Below are 15,693 nucleotides of genomic sequence, written 5' to 3' on the forward strand. Positions count from 1 at the left end.
CAGTGACAACTTGACATACGAAGTTTAAAGATAAAAAATAATAACTAATAGCGTATATAGACCGGATTTAACCATGTACCTATTGCCTTTTGTAATAATGGTTGTACTACACTATGAAGATTAATTGATTTTATTGTAGTGATACTACTAAGTGGTTGTATAGATTTATTTTCAAATTTTATTAATAGGTGGATAATGGCTGAAATGATGATGGACAGCGCCGATTCTCAAATAATGCAGTGATTATTTATTTTTACACTGTGGGTAATTCCACAGTTCCAGTTTCTTTGGTTGATATTGTTAGAACTGCGACCATACAAATAGATTAATGATCATTCAAATATAAATACATAAATAACTAATCTGTACAGCCAAAAATGAAAATAAATTAATTTTATTGGTTTATCTTGTTATTTTTCAAATACATTTCGCATTATAGATTTCAGTTGATTTCTTTAACATACTAATTAACAAGTGCTAATCATAAATATCTAGTATAAAGTATTACATGTTAAGTAAATAGGTTTTGTGATGGCTTACACAGAAAAAGTGTCACTCAGTGGCACCGCGCTTTCATTTTTATTGTACGAATGTGTAAATTCTGTAAATAGTCAGGTAATTATAACAAACCCCAATTAATATTTTTGATTTGGTTTTATTTATATTAATATGTTACAATATATTTTCAGGAAGGATTTCTCATAGGAGATGTCTCATCAGAAATAACCAATCACATATCAGATTCACAAAGTGATAACGCTAGACTCGATACGCAGATAGTGATAAGGACTGTATTACCATTGCCTACTGTTTCGTTGTTTTATTTCCCTACAGGCAGAATAAGAGAGGATGTTCTTGCAGGCTTGCTCTCTAATACAGCCAGTGAAGTTGTTGGCTGGTATAAGTACAGAAAAAATACCAATATCAAGCCTACATTCAGGGATAAATTAATATCAAAGGGACTTCAAAAATACTTTGAAAAATATCATGGAAAAAAAACATTTGTCACTTGTAATTTATCAAATAAATGTTCATCTTCTGGATCCACACACATGTTTACCTATAGATTTGGGAAAATAAATTGTTATGATATGTATGAGTACATTGAAGATGTAACTGCAAATTTAGGTGAAAAACTAACTGGATACAAAAAAGCACATAAACTACCTCCACAGAGTGTTTTTAATAAAATTGTAAAAGACAGTAATGTACAAGCCAATGCTTCAACTGATGCCATATTGCGTATTCAAGAAGCTGTTGATGTCCGACTTATAAAAGAAGCTAAAATTGCAGCAAAAAATGAATGTACTATCAGAGAATTAGAAGCAGAAATAAAGCAAATGAGTACCATATTAGCTGAAAAACAAGCCTCAGATTTGCAAGCTGCTTATGACAAAATAAATGCAGAGAAATTTAAAGTCAACCAAATTGAATTAGCTGAAGCCTGCATTGAAGCATTGAAAACCCCTCCAGATGTTGATATTTTGAATATCCCAAACATTTTAATGAATAGCAACCATATAACAAATAATGAAATTCATAGCCAATTTGAGAATGACATTGTAGATAGAAGTCCAAGCCCTGTATTAATGTCAGCAAACTCAACAAAACCATTATTGAATTATGCTGCAGCTTTGAAACATAATAAAGAGACACCTTCAACTAGTGTAAGTATATCATTTAACATCACTATTAATTAATAAATATAGATGTAATTATTGCTGTGTTCAGTTTACCTGTTGTTCTTTCTCATAATCATTTTCATTTACTTGTTTATTTCTATTTCATGCATATTATTATTGTGTTATATTATTTTACAGAAACAGAACAACTTCAATGATGATTTAATAAGTTTTGATGTTGAAGACAAACATACGAAAAAAACATTAATTATCAATGACGATGTGAAATGCTTAGGAGACAGTTCACCTGAGTATTGACAAGTGCCTTATCAATTAAAATTAATAACCTGAATATGTTACCATATTAGTATTAGTAAACAGAAGTTTTCATAATATTACTCATTTCTCAATTTGTTACTAATACTCAAGTTCTGTATGAAATAATGTTGTTGCTGCTTAATATTTTTAATGTATATAAGTAATACAGTCTATTAATTTAATGCCAATATTAGGTTGCAAAAGTAATAATTTTCACAAAAAGTAATTCTTGATTTACAACTTTTGTAATTTTGTTTTAAGTTGAACAATGGAAAATTTATGGGTATGGATATTAATCTGTCACTGAGAATTATTGTCTTGTCAAGTTTATAATAGAATTTCTTATTTCAATATATTTATTGAACTGTGCTAATACATATATGGACAAAATATTTTAACTAAAACTATTATAAACATTAAAAGTACAGACTCTTCTAGAATACCTAGCCTAGTTTCTACTGAGCTTACACCAAATGAAAAAAAAATACAGTATTGAGCAAAAAACACAGTTCTGTATAAAACATAAATTTATCAAATCAATAATTCTGTAATTTTGTAACTATTATTAATATAATTATGTATGATAAACCCATAACTGCATGATATAAATAAAAAAATTCTTCATATTAGGGCATTCAAAAAATTATTATTGATACTTATTATGTCTGAGTGCATCATATCTAAATAGATTTTATTGAAAACTGTTGTGAAAATAATGAAAAAATACTTATGACTGTAAACCAACAAAGTGTAAACAAAGAAAATGTTGAATGTTATTGTAAAAAACATAATGTTCGTCTTACCCACATTTCTTTGACTTAGTAGAATCTAACATTAACATTATTATCAGTTAAATACATCAGGTTAACTATATATTACATTGACAGTATATATCACTAGCAGAAAATAGTATGAATTAAGAAACAAACAGATATGGCTTACAACTGAGTGTTGGAATAAAATTTAGTCTAACGATCCTTCAATATAATGAAACATACCCATTTTTTATACTTTGTTATTCTATAAAAGATTTGTAACTTGTCGCCACCATTGGGTATCTATAATTATATTGTTATGTTAAATGTTAAAACCATACTACTTTTTAGTATAAATATTATTTTTGTAATCATTATTTTTTATTTTTGTTTGTATACCAAACTTATTTTTTATTCACACACAGTTCTGTAGCACAATTTCAAATTTCTTTTTTTCCCCAATATAATATTATCTACTGTCGACAAATGCATAGTTTACGAGTCAAATAGTCCTATGTATTTATGGGTTTTCTCAGTTATTGTATGAACTATTTTTTTAAATCTAATTGTTGTCTATCAAATCTTAGTTTCTTAACTGGAATATTGTTTATTTAAGGATGTATAGTTCCTAAGTATACAGGACACGAGAGTGAATTCAATTTGTTTATAGTTTTTAAACTCACCTACATTCTCCCTATCAAATAAATCTCTCATAGTCAAAATGTAAAGTACTCATTTCACTATTCCATTCGATATTATGCAGTTTTCCACTAATTTGGGGATTTACATTTGAACGCAATTTTAGTGGTGACCAGATTCAAACCCATAACCATTGAATTCCTTCCAGTGCAAATAGTTAAAGCGTCCCTGAATCACAAAAATAAAGAATCCTTATTCTTATGGTAAGCATTATTACATAGACTCGATGTTTTACCACGTTTCGGAGTGATAAGAGATAATCATTTTTATATATTTGTATTTTTTGAAATAATTATGAAGATTGTTATATTTGTAATTATTAGTGTTAGGATTTTAATAATCTGCCAAAACTGTATAAATTAACTTATCTAATAGGTTAAAGCATTTTTTTTCTCATTTTGTATATCATGCTCACTGTAACATCATAAGTTGTAAACTTTCAAACATTAAAATCTTAGTAAGTACTTTATTTAGATTATAATGACAAAGATATAAAAAACGTGTATTATAAAATAATTACAAAATATTTTTGTAAATAAGGTAGCATTGAAATAAAAGAATATGATAAATCAAGTAATTTTATTTGAAAATAACATTACAAAATACATTACAATAAATTAATTTAATAAATTAATTAAATGAGATCATTACATAATAAACTTGCAGTCTAAAAATTTTACTTAAAATTTAGGCATTATAATATGGGCAGTTATTATAGAAGAAATAAGTTAGCGAGTCACACTCGCCGAATGTTTTAATGAGCAAATTGTATATTTTTGGCCACAAATCGTAAACTAATATCGCAGTCACAAAATTAGACGCAAACTGCTTCACTTCAGTAACTAACTAGCTTTACTAGTAACAGTCACTACATGTCTCATCTCCAATAAATAGGAAAATATGCTTGTATTTTTATGGATAGTTCTACGAGTGTAATAAAATTTATAATAACAAAAACAATTAAACGTAACAAAAATATATTAATAGTTCGAATAACATAGTGTAATAATACTTAAATTTCCTTAATACTCGATTGCACTAAATTTGCTAAAATACGATACGCAACTCTAAACTATAAGGGAATAATCATTTAGGATTCATATCCTATGTGTACCTAACATAAATATGCTTTTGGACTCGCTGAACTCAGGTACTTTAAGCTTTTATCCACTTCAGTTAATATTTCCAATGCCCGTACCACTCTACTCAGATTTATCTAACAAAAAAGTGGTCCTATGTTTATATGTTTATGTTAGAATGAAATAGAATTTATTTAACATAACAAAAATTGTGCTGTTTATATATTTGTGTTAAGTGATACGTTATTGCTTAACTACTACTTTTTACTAATATTATAAATGTGAAAGTGAGTTTGATTGTTTGTTACCTTATAACACTAAGGGCTTAACCAATCACTATGAAATTTGGTATACACGTAATATATAGAATAGAGAATATATAGACTACTTTTTATATCGGTCAGTAAACGTATCCTAGTCGTGCGGACGAAACTAACGGGTAAAAGCTAGAATAAAAATATAAAAATAATAAAATAATATAATAATAAAATAGATTTAGAATATATTAGTAGAGTTAACAATATTTTTAAGTTGTTTTTAAGTATTGCCAAGTTGAGTCCAGCGCTAGAGACACAGTGTACATATAAAACGGACATTTTAATTTTCAGGGTACCTCTTCTCATTTGTAAGAGCCAATGTAAAATGTAAAAGATTAGCTTCATTGCATCACAGTTCAGAGCAGATCGGCGGCGGCTCGCTGGTCGTCGAGCAGCTCGTGTATGGAGTGCGCCAGGCGGCGCGCCTGCTGCACGGCGGTAGGCGCCGGCACCAGCCCCACGTGCACGCAGATCAGCTCCTTCATGCTCACATCTTGGCTCTCATTCGGGAAAGCGAGCTCCACTACTTGCCTGTAAACATCATTATTCATTCTAACTTTGACCCTATCTATCTACAGATATAATAAAACGTATCTATACATACAATAGAATCGTAAACAAGCCGTGTCTATACATCAATTTTTTTTTTAAACTATAGATGTTGTTCTTATGTTATCAAGGCTAAAAAAATGGTTTTTAGAATTTTTGTTGGGTTGTCTGTGTAGTTATGCACGCTAGTCTCGGAAACTGTTTAACCTAATTGAATGCGACTTTCACTGACGTATCATGGTAAGCTTCCCGTAAGATTTAGAGTTTGTTTCATTGCAACTGATTCACAAACAAAAAAGTTAATTAAAATAATACGGGCTAATAGGGTCAACTGATCTGTCTTCACTCTCATTATTTATCCTCCACATTAGTGGAGGATAAATAATGAGGCTTCTGCTTTTACTATTTATTGTTTATGCATACATACACGCACGCACGCACGCACGTGTACCGTTCTATTGACATCGGCCGTACTGTCTACTGCTAAACATAGACTTCTCTCTTGGGAAGTTTCGGTAGTTGCCACGCGCAACCGCAATTTTTTTTTTATGGGTGAAAATGGTATTGTAACCCCGCCTGCGCTAACGGGATACGCTGGCGGAGCACCAATGAAGGGCTAGTTAGCCCGTCATGATAAATTCATCAGGAATTAACCATGATAGTTTCCAGGGAGAACCGCGAGGAGGTCGACCTGGTTGGGTATATTGTTAGCAATGGGATTCTCAGTCTTCATTACTAACAATCCCTTTCCCCCCGCGCATCCGCAATAATGCTTAGGTGATGTTTTACGAGGGATGCTGCTGCTTCTCCCTCAACTATATTCCCTTAGTCGCCTCTGACGACACGCATGGGAAAAGGAATGGCCTATTCTATATAGGAACCACACGGCCTATACACGGACCATACCGATCCATTAAAAAAATAGTAGTAGTTTCCATTCTGAATTATTATTGGTATTGACTAGAGTCAGAGTATCTTATTTTATTTTTCGCATATGGGGTCAGCTAAGCCGATGCACGTTGCCTCGTCGGTGTATACCAATAGCGCGGGCGGGGTTACCAATAAGATATCTGTAGTCCCCTGGTTCTGGATAAGCCTGTCCCCAATAGACTCATACGCATACTTGCCAACAAAACGCAGTTGCACATCAAGTGTTCCATGGATTGCGAAGAGTCAGAGTAAGGTACAACTGTCGAATATATTGAGATGCAAATGTTGTTGAATACGAGTAAGAATGTGGGCTGACCTGTAGAAGGCGCCGAGGATGTCGCCGGGCGGCGGCAGCGCGCGCACGGCGGCGGGGTGCGGCGCGCGCGCGGCGGCCGCGCCGGCGCCGCGCCGCTCCCACCACGTCACCGCGCACACGTGCAGCGCGCCGCGCCGCCACGTCGCCGCGCCGTAGCCCTCGTGCACCAGCGAGAACGTGCACGACACCAGCCGCTTCACCTGGTGCATTTTGTTTTTATAATGACTGATAATGGAATGGTAACCCCGCCGGCGCTAACGGTATACGCTGGTGAGGCACCAGTAAGGGATAATAGGTGAGAATGAAAAGGCAGGCCAGTTAGTCCATCGTGATGAGTACACCTGAAATACAGCACGATAGTTTCCAGGAGCACGTGGAGGTTGACCTGACAGGGTAAATTGCTAGCAATGAAACTGGTAGTCTGTATTACTAACAAGCAGTCCTCCAGTGAAATTCTCCCATGAAATCCAGTGATAATTTAAATGCAGTATGGATATTGTAAATAGACTATATAGGGTGAAGATAGCATCGCGTTGTCCTAAAAATAATTTAAAATTTATGTAAAAAAATTGTGAAAATTTGAAATTAACATCTTACCGTGTCTGGAGAGAGCATATCGACGCAGTCGGCCATGTCGGGCGCCAGGAAGCGGCCTGTGGTGCGGTCCACGTATATGAAGTGTATCAACCCGGGGAACTCCTCGACATATTTGTGCAGTGTTAGGGAACCACTGTCCTCTGACCCCGTGCACTCACCAACAACACACATTAAGCGAAATAATCGTACAAACTTGACAGATACGAGTAATTGGTCTCAGAAAAATATCTGCATTCACTTTATTTTATTATATTCATAAATTTCAATATTTAATAATAATTTCATTACCTTATCGAACAGGCGGTAGAAAATCTTTACTTATAATTACTATTGATTATAATCGTGAAAGTAAATTGGTTTGTTTGTTACCTCTTAGCGCTCTAAAGCCTTGACTAATCACTACGAAATTTGGAATACATACACGTACTACTCGTGATGGAGAACATAAGCTTTTTATCCCATTGATTTTAACTAACTAGTATTTTCATGTTTTGATATATTGTCGCTGGGTTTCTTGTTAGTATACTTAGACATATGTTTTTTGCCTTATATTAGACTTGTATAATATATTCTACAAATCTAATATAAATACGACCAAATAACACAAAATCGAAAAGGATATGATCCATGACTGAAGTATCGCATCGCTTTAACTTGAAGAAACTCCATATATGGAGCGATGATCCCTCTTATTTCTTTCAGAGGTGGCATAATTTTTATACTAGGTATGTCCGGTTTGAGCTGTTCAATAGCTGCCTCTAGGGCGGTGTGCATCGCAGTGGCTGTGGTCTCGGGGGTGAGCGGGGTGGTGGTTGTACACGACTTGCGTAGTTCCAGCATTCGTGACGTCAAACGAGCGCACAGGTTCGTGTTTGCTTTATTTTTTCGTAATGCATCTGTTGTCTGAAATTATAAGAATTATATAACAAATGTTATGTTTACATATTAATTTTTCGACTTTGTGTGTGTGTCCGAAACGTGTGTGTGAGTGCGTAAATATGTGCGTGTATATATGTGTTAACGAAATGTACTTCTTCGTGTTGATTTTATACTAATTTTGTCCAAAATGAAAGCGAATTTTTGAAGCAAAATAAAATCTTAATAATTTACATAATCTTAATATCACAGTATAAATTATTAAGATTTTGTTTATCAGTAAATCAGATGTACCTAATTTTATGGTGAGAGACCTTTGACAAAAGTGAAAGGTTAATGGGTTACGTACGAGGTCTGTCCGGAAAGTTCGTATAAAAGTGTTCTGGAATGCGAGAAAGAGGAGTGGGGAGGCCAGGTAAGCGCAGGACCCCTTCCTTATGTCCCTAACAATGCTTCAGTTCTGGTCTGACCGCCGTGCGGTGCGAACTGGCTTGTCACGCCATCTGTGAAGTTACCTCTTAACGAAACCCCGTCGGCATGGAGCCCGCTTCCGTTGAAGAGCAGCGCGTCGTAATCAAGTTTCTCTCGAAACTCGGCAAGAATGGCCGTGAAATTTTTGCCGATCTCAGAACAATAAAATCCCAAAGCAAAGAGTGGAAGACATCCGGGGAACCACGAACAAAAAAATCAAGAAAATCCCGCTCAAATGTCAAGACAATGTTGATTGTTTTTTTCGATGTTCGGGGGATTGTCCATCAAGAATTCTTCCCTCCAGGCCAGACAGTTGATGGAAAATTCTACGTCGATGTGCTCAGACGCCTCAAAGCTCGTGTGGCACGAGTTCGTCCAGAATTGGCGCGAGAGGGGCGTTGGATTCTTCACCACGACAATGCCCCTGCCCACACCTCTCTTGTTGTCCGTGAGTTTTTGAGTAAAAATTCCATTACGGTGACCGAACACCCCCCTATTCGCCGGATTTGGCCCCGTGTGACTTCTTCTTGTTCCCAAAAACCAAATTGGTACTTCGGGGGCGGCATTTGGGGGACATAAATGAGATAAAAAAAGCTACGACGGGGCAGCTGAGAAACCTACAACCAGAGGACTTTCAAGGAGCCTTCTCACAGTGGAAACGGCGTTGGCACAAGTGCATTATGTCACAGGGGGAGTACTTTGAAGGGGATAAAATTGATTTACCTGAATAATTGTAAAATAAAATTTTTAAAAAACTTTTATACGTACTTTCCGGACAAACCTCGTACTATGATGATAGATGATAATAATTAAAATAAAAAATGTTTTTTCTTATTAACATATTTTAAAAATTTCGCTAATAATACAAACGACATAGAATACAAATTTATTTAGTTACCTTTTTTAGTGAAACTTCTAAAGTATCAAGTGTGTTAGGTACCATCTCTAAATTTCTTTGCAGTAACAGCCTCCTTAAATTTGACAATATTTGGTTTGACATATGTACGGCAATACCCACTTCCCTGCAATAGACATATAAATATATTCAGCTATCCAAATTAAATAACAATATTTAAGTTTTAATAATCAAGGTATACGTGCTAACTTACGAGACTTACGAAGAAAGTTATTTTCTGTTTTGTATAAAGTATACAACGCACATTTTTTTGTGTGCAATGAAAAATAAATAAAATTAATTAGACATTTCCCACTTGATTTATCCGTCCATCAATAAATTTTATGAGACAACCCACCAAGTGAAATATTTAAAAAAAAAGTAAAATAATACTAATGTTACATCATTTGAATGCTTTTTAATGAAATTCATACTAACAAGAAACTTTGAAATAATTTTTCATTGGAAACTTTCTTACAAGAAAGTATAAAACAATAAGTATCATATTATAGATCTCTTCTTAATTCTCACCGATCTACAGTATACTATCTATTAAGTCTTCATTTGTTTTTTATGACTAAAAATAAGTATTTAAAAAAAAAGAGAAATAAATATATTGTAAATACTAAATCACCTAATAAGATTCTTTTGCACAAATATCTCAATTTAAAATAAAGTGTTAAATACTGTATTAATTAATTAAGATAAAGTGCAAATGTCTTGACAGTAAATATACTTCATAGAAAAATTAAATATAGCACCTTAATTCCATATCAAGAAGTATAACAAATGTGATACGTGGAGCTACTTCAGCGAGGTGCATTGAATAGGGTGCGCACGGGCTAGCTGCAGTGCCCGCACAGACATTCACAATCGCACTGTTCTCTTGAGATAACCCTAAAATTATAACAAAGCTACAAAGGAAAGTAGTTTACTTTCCGTAAGAATGTTAAATCAAGAGACGAATCTATTAAAATATGTTGTGTAGGTTGCAACGTAATATATCTAATTTAGATAATCCTTATTAATATTATAAATGTGAAATGAATTTGGTTATTACGTCTTAGCGCCCTAACGGCTTAACCAATAACTATGAAATTTGGCATACACATACTATATGATATGAAAAAGGACATAGGCTACTTTTATTCCGATCAGAAAGCATATCAAGATCACGCGAATGAAATTGCGGATAAAAGATAGTTAAGTTTTAAATATAATTCAATTACAATGTTCTAAAGCCAGAAATGAAAGATATGGAAGTTTCAATGTATCATTTGTTCATATTCTTTTTATAGGACGAAAGTGGAATGATAACAAATCCTACAAATCCTGTTATGATTCATGTAATGTGTGCTTTTTAACCCCCTGTTCCCTGTTCTTGGTTCGGTGGCAGCCGCTGGGTGATTTACCACTTCCGCCTCTTTATACAAAAAGATTTTTCATTTCCTTCGACATATAACGTAAATATGTGTACGGAAACAGAATAGAAAGGAGTCAGTGTAGCTTCAATCTTTCATAAGATTAATATGTCTTGGATGCATGAATTAGTTATATGACAGTTTTAAATGCCCATTTCAATAAATTGTAAAGATATGTACAACGTGACCTATACATATTAATTAGAACACTTACAAGGTAACCGGGTTTTCTGAACATCGTCATTTTTTTCCTCCACATTTTTCCAATATTCTTGAGCAGCAACACACTGAATGCTCAGTAATATTAAATCAGGAGGTGTTAAATCTTCACTGCCTTTACTAAAAATATTATATTTTCTTTAACAACATATTACACTATGACTTATATAGGTAAGGCTAATAGATACAAAATAAGTTTATTCCACAAAAATAAATTTACAAAAAATTTTGAAATATTTTACAAAAAAAAAATGTTAGTACAATATATTGCAATTTTTTTATTATATTATATTATTATATATATTAAAAATCAAACAATATGTTATACAAATGAATTGTTGCTTATAGTTTGTTCAATATAAATTTTATATATCAACTATATTATTATTTAAAAGAACGTTTTATGTTTCTTGGAGAGAGCAATTCTAATTCTTATTCTTTACGTAGTACTGACAACCTCCAACTCATAATTCCTACCCATTCATCCTCTTTCTACTCCAAATCCTTTTCCGTGCAAGCAGTTCGTTTGTGGAACTCACTCCCTACCTCTATACGGTGCGCTCAATCGTTGCACATTTTTAAAAACTTAATTAAAGCCCACTACCTATCCTTATAATCACTTAGTCCTACGTATTTCCAGTTTTATGTGTGTTATATATATGTGTATTAATATGGTATATTTTTATGTATTTATGCGTATATATGTATATGTTTGGTTGTATGTGTTTATTTATGTATGTATATGTATATGACTATGCTGTCACAGATATTATTTTTTACAAATCTATCTTTTTTAACGCGCCACCTACCTACTTATGCTTTAATTCTTTCTACCCAAAGGTTGTCTGGAAGTGATTGCTTAGCAATAAGACCGCCTTTTGTACTACACTATACGTATTGAAAACTGTTTTAACAAATCATATTATGTTGGTGCAATAAAGTGTTAAATAAATAAATAAATATATTAATACATAAAAAACCAGAATGTGGTGTGTTTCATTTATAGGCACTAATTTTTAAAGTGTCACTAGATATACATATAGGTCAGATAATAAAAAATATTATTTTATACAAATTTGCTGTTCCTTTTAGTTTAAATATTTTTGAAGTACTCGTATATTAAAATCATAGTTTAACATAAAAATAAGGTATAATACACTATCGCCCAAGATTGTGTGTGTAAGAATTATAATATAAGATTAAGTTAGCTATGTAATATAGGTAATAACACTCTTGGTCAAAAATCAATTAGGTATCTACTAAGCAACTTTAGTAGGATCTTTTTAAAAGTAAGGGTCTGACTTTCATAATTTAGGAAACCTTATTATTATGCCTTTACCTGGAATAAAGTGCAAGCAACTTGTCACCAACATATAACATAAGATGATAGTGCTGGTAAGGAGAGCATTTAATTTCTTTAACGGCCGACTTGAGAGCGTTTAGCGCAGTAACAATGACTCCACTTTCGCCGATAACGCCACTGGCGCCAGGTATAGAATCGCCTTTGCCTCGACTTTCCAAGAGCACTGATAACCAATCTTTATATATTGGAGAATGCAACCTTTAAAATAATACATCTATTATATATATGAGCAGTAACAAAAATTTAAGATATTATAAATACAATTTACTCTGCAATTAAAACAACAGATAGTTCAAAAAGATAAAAATATTCAAATGCAGAATCTATACAAATAAATTCTGCTCCATATAAACAAAATTTTGCTCCAAGAAGGAAAACAACAGCATCTTATAGCATACATATGAAATTAACATGGGTATAAACTCTATCAATGTCATAATAGTGTCCTCCTTTTAAAAACTACTTAAGGAAGTACAATTTATTGTAAGGATTTTAAATTAAATATGTTTAGGGTTACAATCCCCAATGTACCATACTGCAATCACAGGAAACAGCTTGTATTAGATTCTTAAAATGAATTAAGTAAAATTTCCATTTTACTTTGCGGATTTTTGTTTTTCTATTGAACTTAACAATATCTTCACAATTTATATAAAAAATTCAATTAATATTACTATTTCTCAGATTAGGTTTACTAATGTTTTTTACTATCGCAAGAGAGTCAGATGATTATTGATCCACCCATTTTTTTAATTCTAAAAAATGTGTTATTCATATTTTTATCAATACTGCTATTGCATTTCTAAGCTACTCAAAATAAATATATACTGAACAATGTACTTAGGAATTTATTATAATGTAATTATATTAATATATCAGCCATCAACTGCCCACTGTTGAATATAGACCTCTCCCTGTGTTCAACAGTGGACAGACACATATCGCTGGTTTTGCCAATAGTTGCCATGCTTGGTGGGCAGGATGGCAACAGCAGTTAGGCTTTGATGATATTTTAAGAGGGATGCTACTGCTATTCCCTTGACCATTTAGTTTCCTTACAACACCCACGAGAATATAAGGAGTGGCCCATTCTATGCTGGGACAACTTGGTGAATACATATAAAATTATGAATCGAATTCAACTGTAATGAGTGACACTTACAAGTTAATATTTTGTCCACATATATGCTGCACAAATGTTTTACAGTCAAGTAATTCCCTATGAGCATCTTCAACCTTATCTTCACTAATTATTATAAACACATGATCTAACCACTGAAAAGCAAAGTAAAACAACCAGGTATGTAAATTATTTAACAGTTATAGATAAAGATACATATGATTATTAAATATTACCTCATCAAATACAATAGTAGTTTTGTCTTTACATTGCATAGAAGAATATGTATTACCAAACTGAGCAGCCATCACCCGTTGGGATGTAATAATGGGAGACAGCAGTTGTGATATATTATGGCTGTCATTCAGATCTTCATTTACCTGCAGAATTTGAAATGGTTGGGATTTATATTACTTGTTACCTCTCTTTTTTGACTCTCCTACTCCCCTTAGGGGCACTATGGGAAAAATTTTGACAATTCTTACAATTTTGCAATAACACCAATTTTAAGGTTCATCAGATACTCAAGAAGATAAACGTTGATAATATTACATTTTTTCATACATCACCCCATTTAAAATCGCATTGTACAAATATATCAGTTATCATGACGTGGAAAATCACAAAAAAATTCTATTTATTTTCTTCTTTATTTTCAGGTTGACCTCCAAGTTCTTACGCCCCTCCCGGAAACCATCATGGTTAATTCTCAGTGAATTTATCAAGATGGACCAACTTACTTGCTTCCATCTTTCCCTATCATCCCTTACACGCCAGTGTAAACTAATAGTGCAGGTAGGGTCACTATTCTATTAATATCCATTACAAAACTCCCGTATAATTTTATTTCTTTCTTTAGAATTCTCAATAGTGCCTCTATCCATACATCCTACCTCTAACAGAGGAAGAGATTGTTAGTAATGCAGACCATTACTAGCAATATACCCTGTTAGGTCAACCTCCACATGATCTTCCCTGGAAACTATCATGCTGAATTCCAGGTGTATTCATCATGATGAGCTAACTGACCTGGCTTTCATGCCATTCTCACCTATCATCTTTCACTCGTGTCCTTCCAGTGTATACCGTTAGCGCAGGTGAGGCTACCATTCCATTATCATCAATTAAAAAAAAACATCTATAACAACCATTCCTACGGGTACCTACTGACCCAGAACTCTGTCATTTATAATTAGATTATAATTTTTTTACTGAAAGAATATTCTTTCAAATTGGTTCCATAGAAATTTTATCAAAATCGATTCAGTACTTTAATTTACCTAATATAATAGTAAGCCCAATAACTGGTTATAAGACAATTTTTATAGAACAAAATCTACTTGTTTTTAATAATATAAATTACCTAATTTTAACAATAAATAAATAGCCATATGTTGTAGTTTTCAACTAGCCATATCCATTATGTTGAATTTAATGAATAGAGACTTTAAATGTTATAATATTAACATGAAAACCAACCTGTTCATTGAAACATTTCATCCGTTTTATAAACATGTCGTCCCATTTTGAAAATAACAAATCATTGATACTATCAAAAATCAGAGTAGCTTTCATGATTAAATGTTAAAACAAAAAATATAATGTGAACTTTTATGTTTCTATTTATGTCCAAATTTAAGAAATTAATAACTATTATTGATTCATTAATTTAGGTAAAGCAAATTTCATTTTTTTTTTTTTTTTTTAGTACGTTTGTTCCGTTTGGAACAGGCTAAGGTCGGAGACCATGCTGCCTAGTCTTCAAAAAGATAATTTGTCTGGAATAGCAAATTTCAAATTATGTTGTCAATGAACTAGCCACAGAAAAAAAATTTACAATAACAACTTGGCGTATTGCCAGATGCACTTTTTTTCTACCCACATTTTAAAAATGTCTTCTAAAAATTAACATAATTTCATTTATTTCGCATATGCACTTGTGTCAGTTGTCACTCATAGATTTAATACTTCGTACATTTTATAATAATGTTTTTACTACATAAAGGATTACAAAAAAGTCGCTGTTCGTTGACATATTCACCTCACACTCTATTGCTATATCTATAGATATCTATTCCGATTTGATTTACAAACAAAAATGTTATATGTTGGTAATATATTGTAAATCAAACAAAAATGTTAAATT

At 32.7% G+C, this 15,693-nt stretch overlaps 2 protein-coding genes across 2 annotated transcripts; one reads left to right on the forward strand and one right to left on the reverse strand.

Moving 5' to 3' along the window:
• Positions 1 to 191: 191 nt before the first annotated feature.
• On the forward strand, positions 192 to 4,020 carry LOC113509663 (BRCA1-A complex subunit Abraxas 1-like). Its single transcript, XM_026893054.3, has 3 exons — positions 192 to 615; positions 690 to 1,667; positions 1,821 to 4,020. The coding sequence occupies exons 1-3, from the start codon at positions 532 to 534 to the stop codon at positions 1,938 to 1,940; spliced, it is 1,182 nt and encodes a 393-aa protein (XP_026748855.2). The 5' UTR covers positions 192 to 531; the 3' UTR covers positions 1,941 to 4,020.
• Positions 3,959 to 15,393, reverse strand: LOC113509678 (BLOC-3 complex member HPS1). The gene is made up of 12 exons (XM_052899241.1): positions 15,336 to 15,393; positions 15,027 to 15,228; positions 13,784 to 13,927; positions 13,590 to 13,702; positions 12,404 to 12,625; positions 11,060 to 11,184; positions 10,186 to 10,321; positions 9,428 to 9,551; positions 7,805 to 8,085; positions 7,183 to 7,330; positions 6,586 to 6,785; positions 3,959 to 5,321 (listed from the first exon to the last, which is right to left on the reverse strand). The coding sequence occupies exons 2-12, from the start codon at positions 15,120 to 15,122 to the stop codon at positions 5,147 to 5,149; spliced, it is 1,764 nt and encodes a 587-aa protein (XP_052755201.1). The 5' UTR covers positions 15,123 to 15,228; positions 15,336 to 15,393; the 3' UTR covers positions 3,959 to 5,146.
• Between the last annotated feature and the right edge of the window lie 300 nt (positions 15,394 to 15,693).

This window comes from Galleria mellonella, unplaced genomic scaffold (assembly GCF_026898425.1).
Source record: "Galleria mellonella isolate WM207_F2 unplaced genomic scaffold, CSIRO_AGI_GalMel_v1 utg57, whole genome shotgun sequence".
Classification (NCBI taxonomy): Eukaryota; Metazoa; Arthropoda; class Insecta; order Lepidoptera; family Pyralidae; genus Galleria; species Galleria mellonella.

Excerpts from the sequence above, each read along its gene's own strand:
- LOC113509663 (XM_026893054.3), top strand. The coding sequence starts at position 532 with ATGGCTTACACAGAAAAAGTGTCACTCAGTGGCACCGCGCTTTCATTT. Across the intron at positions 616-689 it reads TAAATTCTGTAAATAGTCAG|GAAGGATTTCTCATAGGAGA; the intron begins GTAATTATAACA and ends ATATATTTTCAG. Across the intron at positions 1,668-1,820 it reads AAGAGACACCTTCAACTAGT|AAACAGAACAACTTCAATGA; the intron begins GTAAGTATATCA and ends ATTATTTTACAG.
- LOC113509678 (XM_052899241.1), bottom strand. The coding sequence starts at position 15,122 with ATGAAAGCTACTCTGATTTTTGATAGTATCAATGATTTGTTATTTTCA. Across the intron at positions 9,552-10,185 it reads CTTCTTGATATGGAATTAAG|GGAAGTGGGTATTGCCGTAC; the intron begins GTGCTATATTTA and ends TGTCTATTGCAG. Across the intron at positions 8,086-9,427 it reads TAGAAGTTTCACTAAAAAAG|ACAACAGATGCATTACGAAA; the intron begins GTAACTAAATAA and ends TTATAATTTCAG.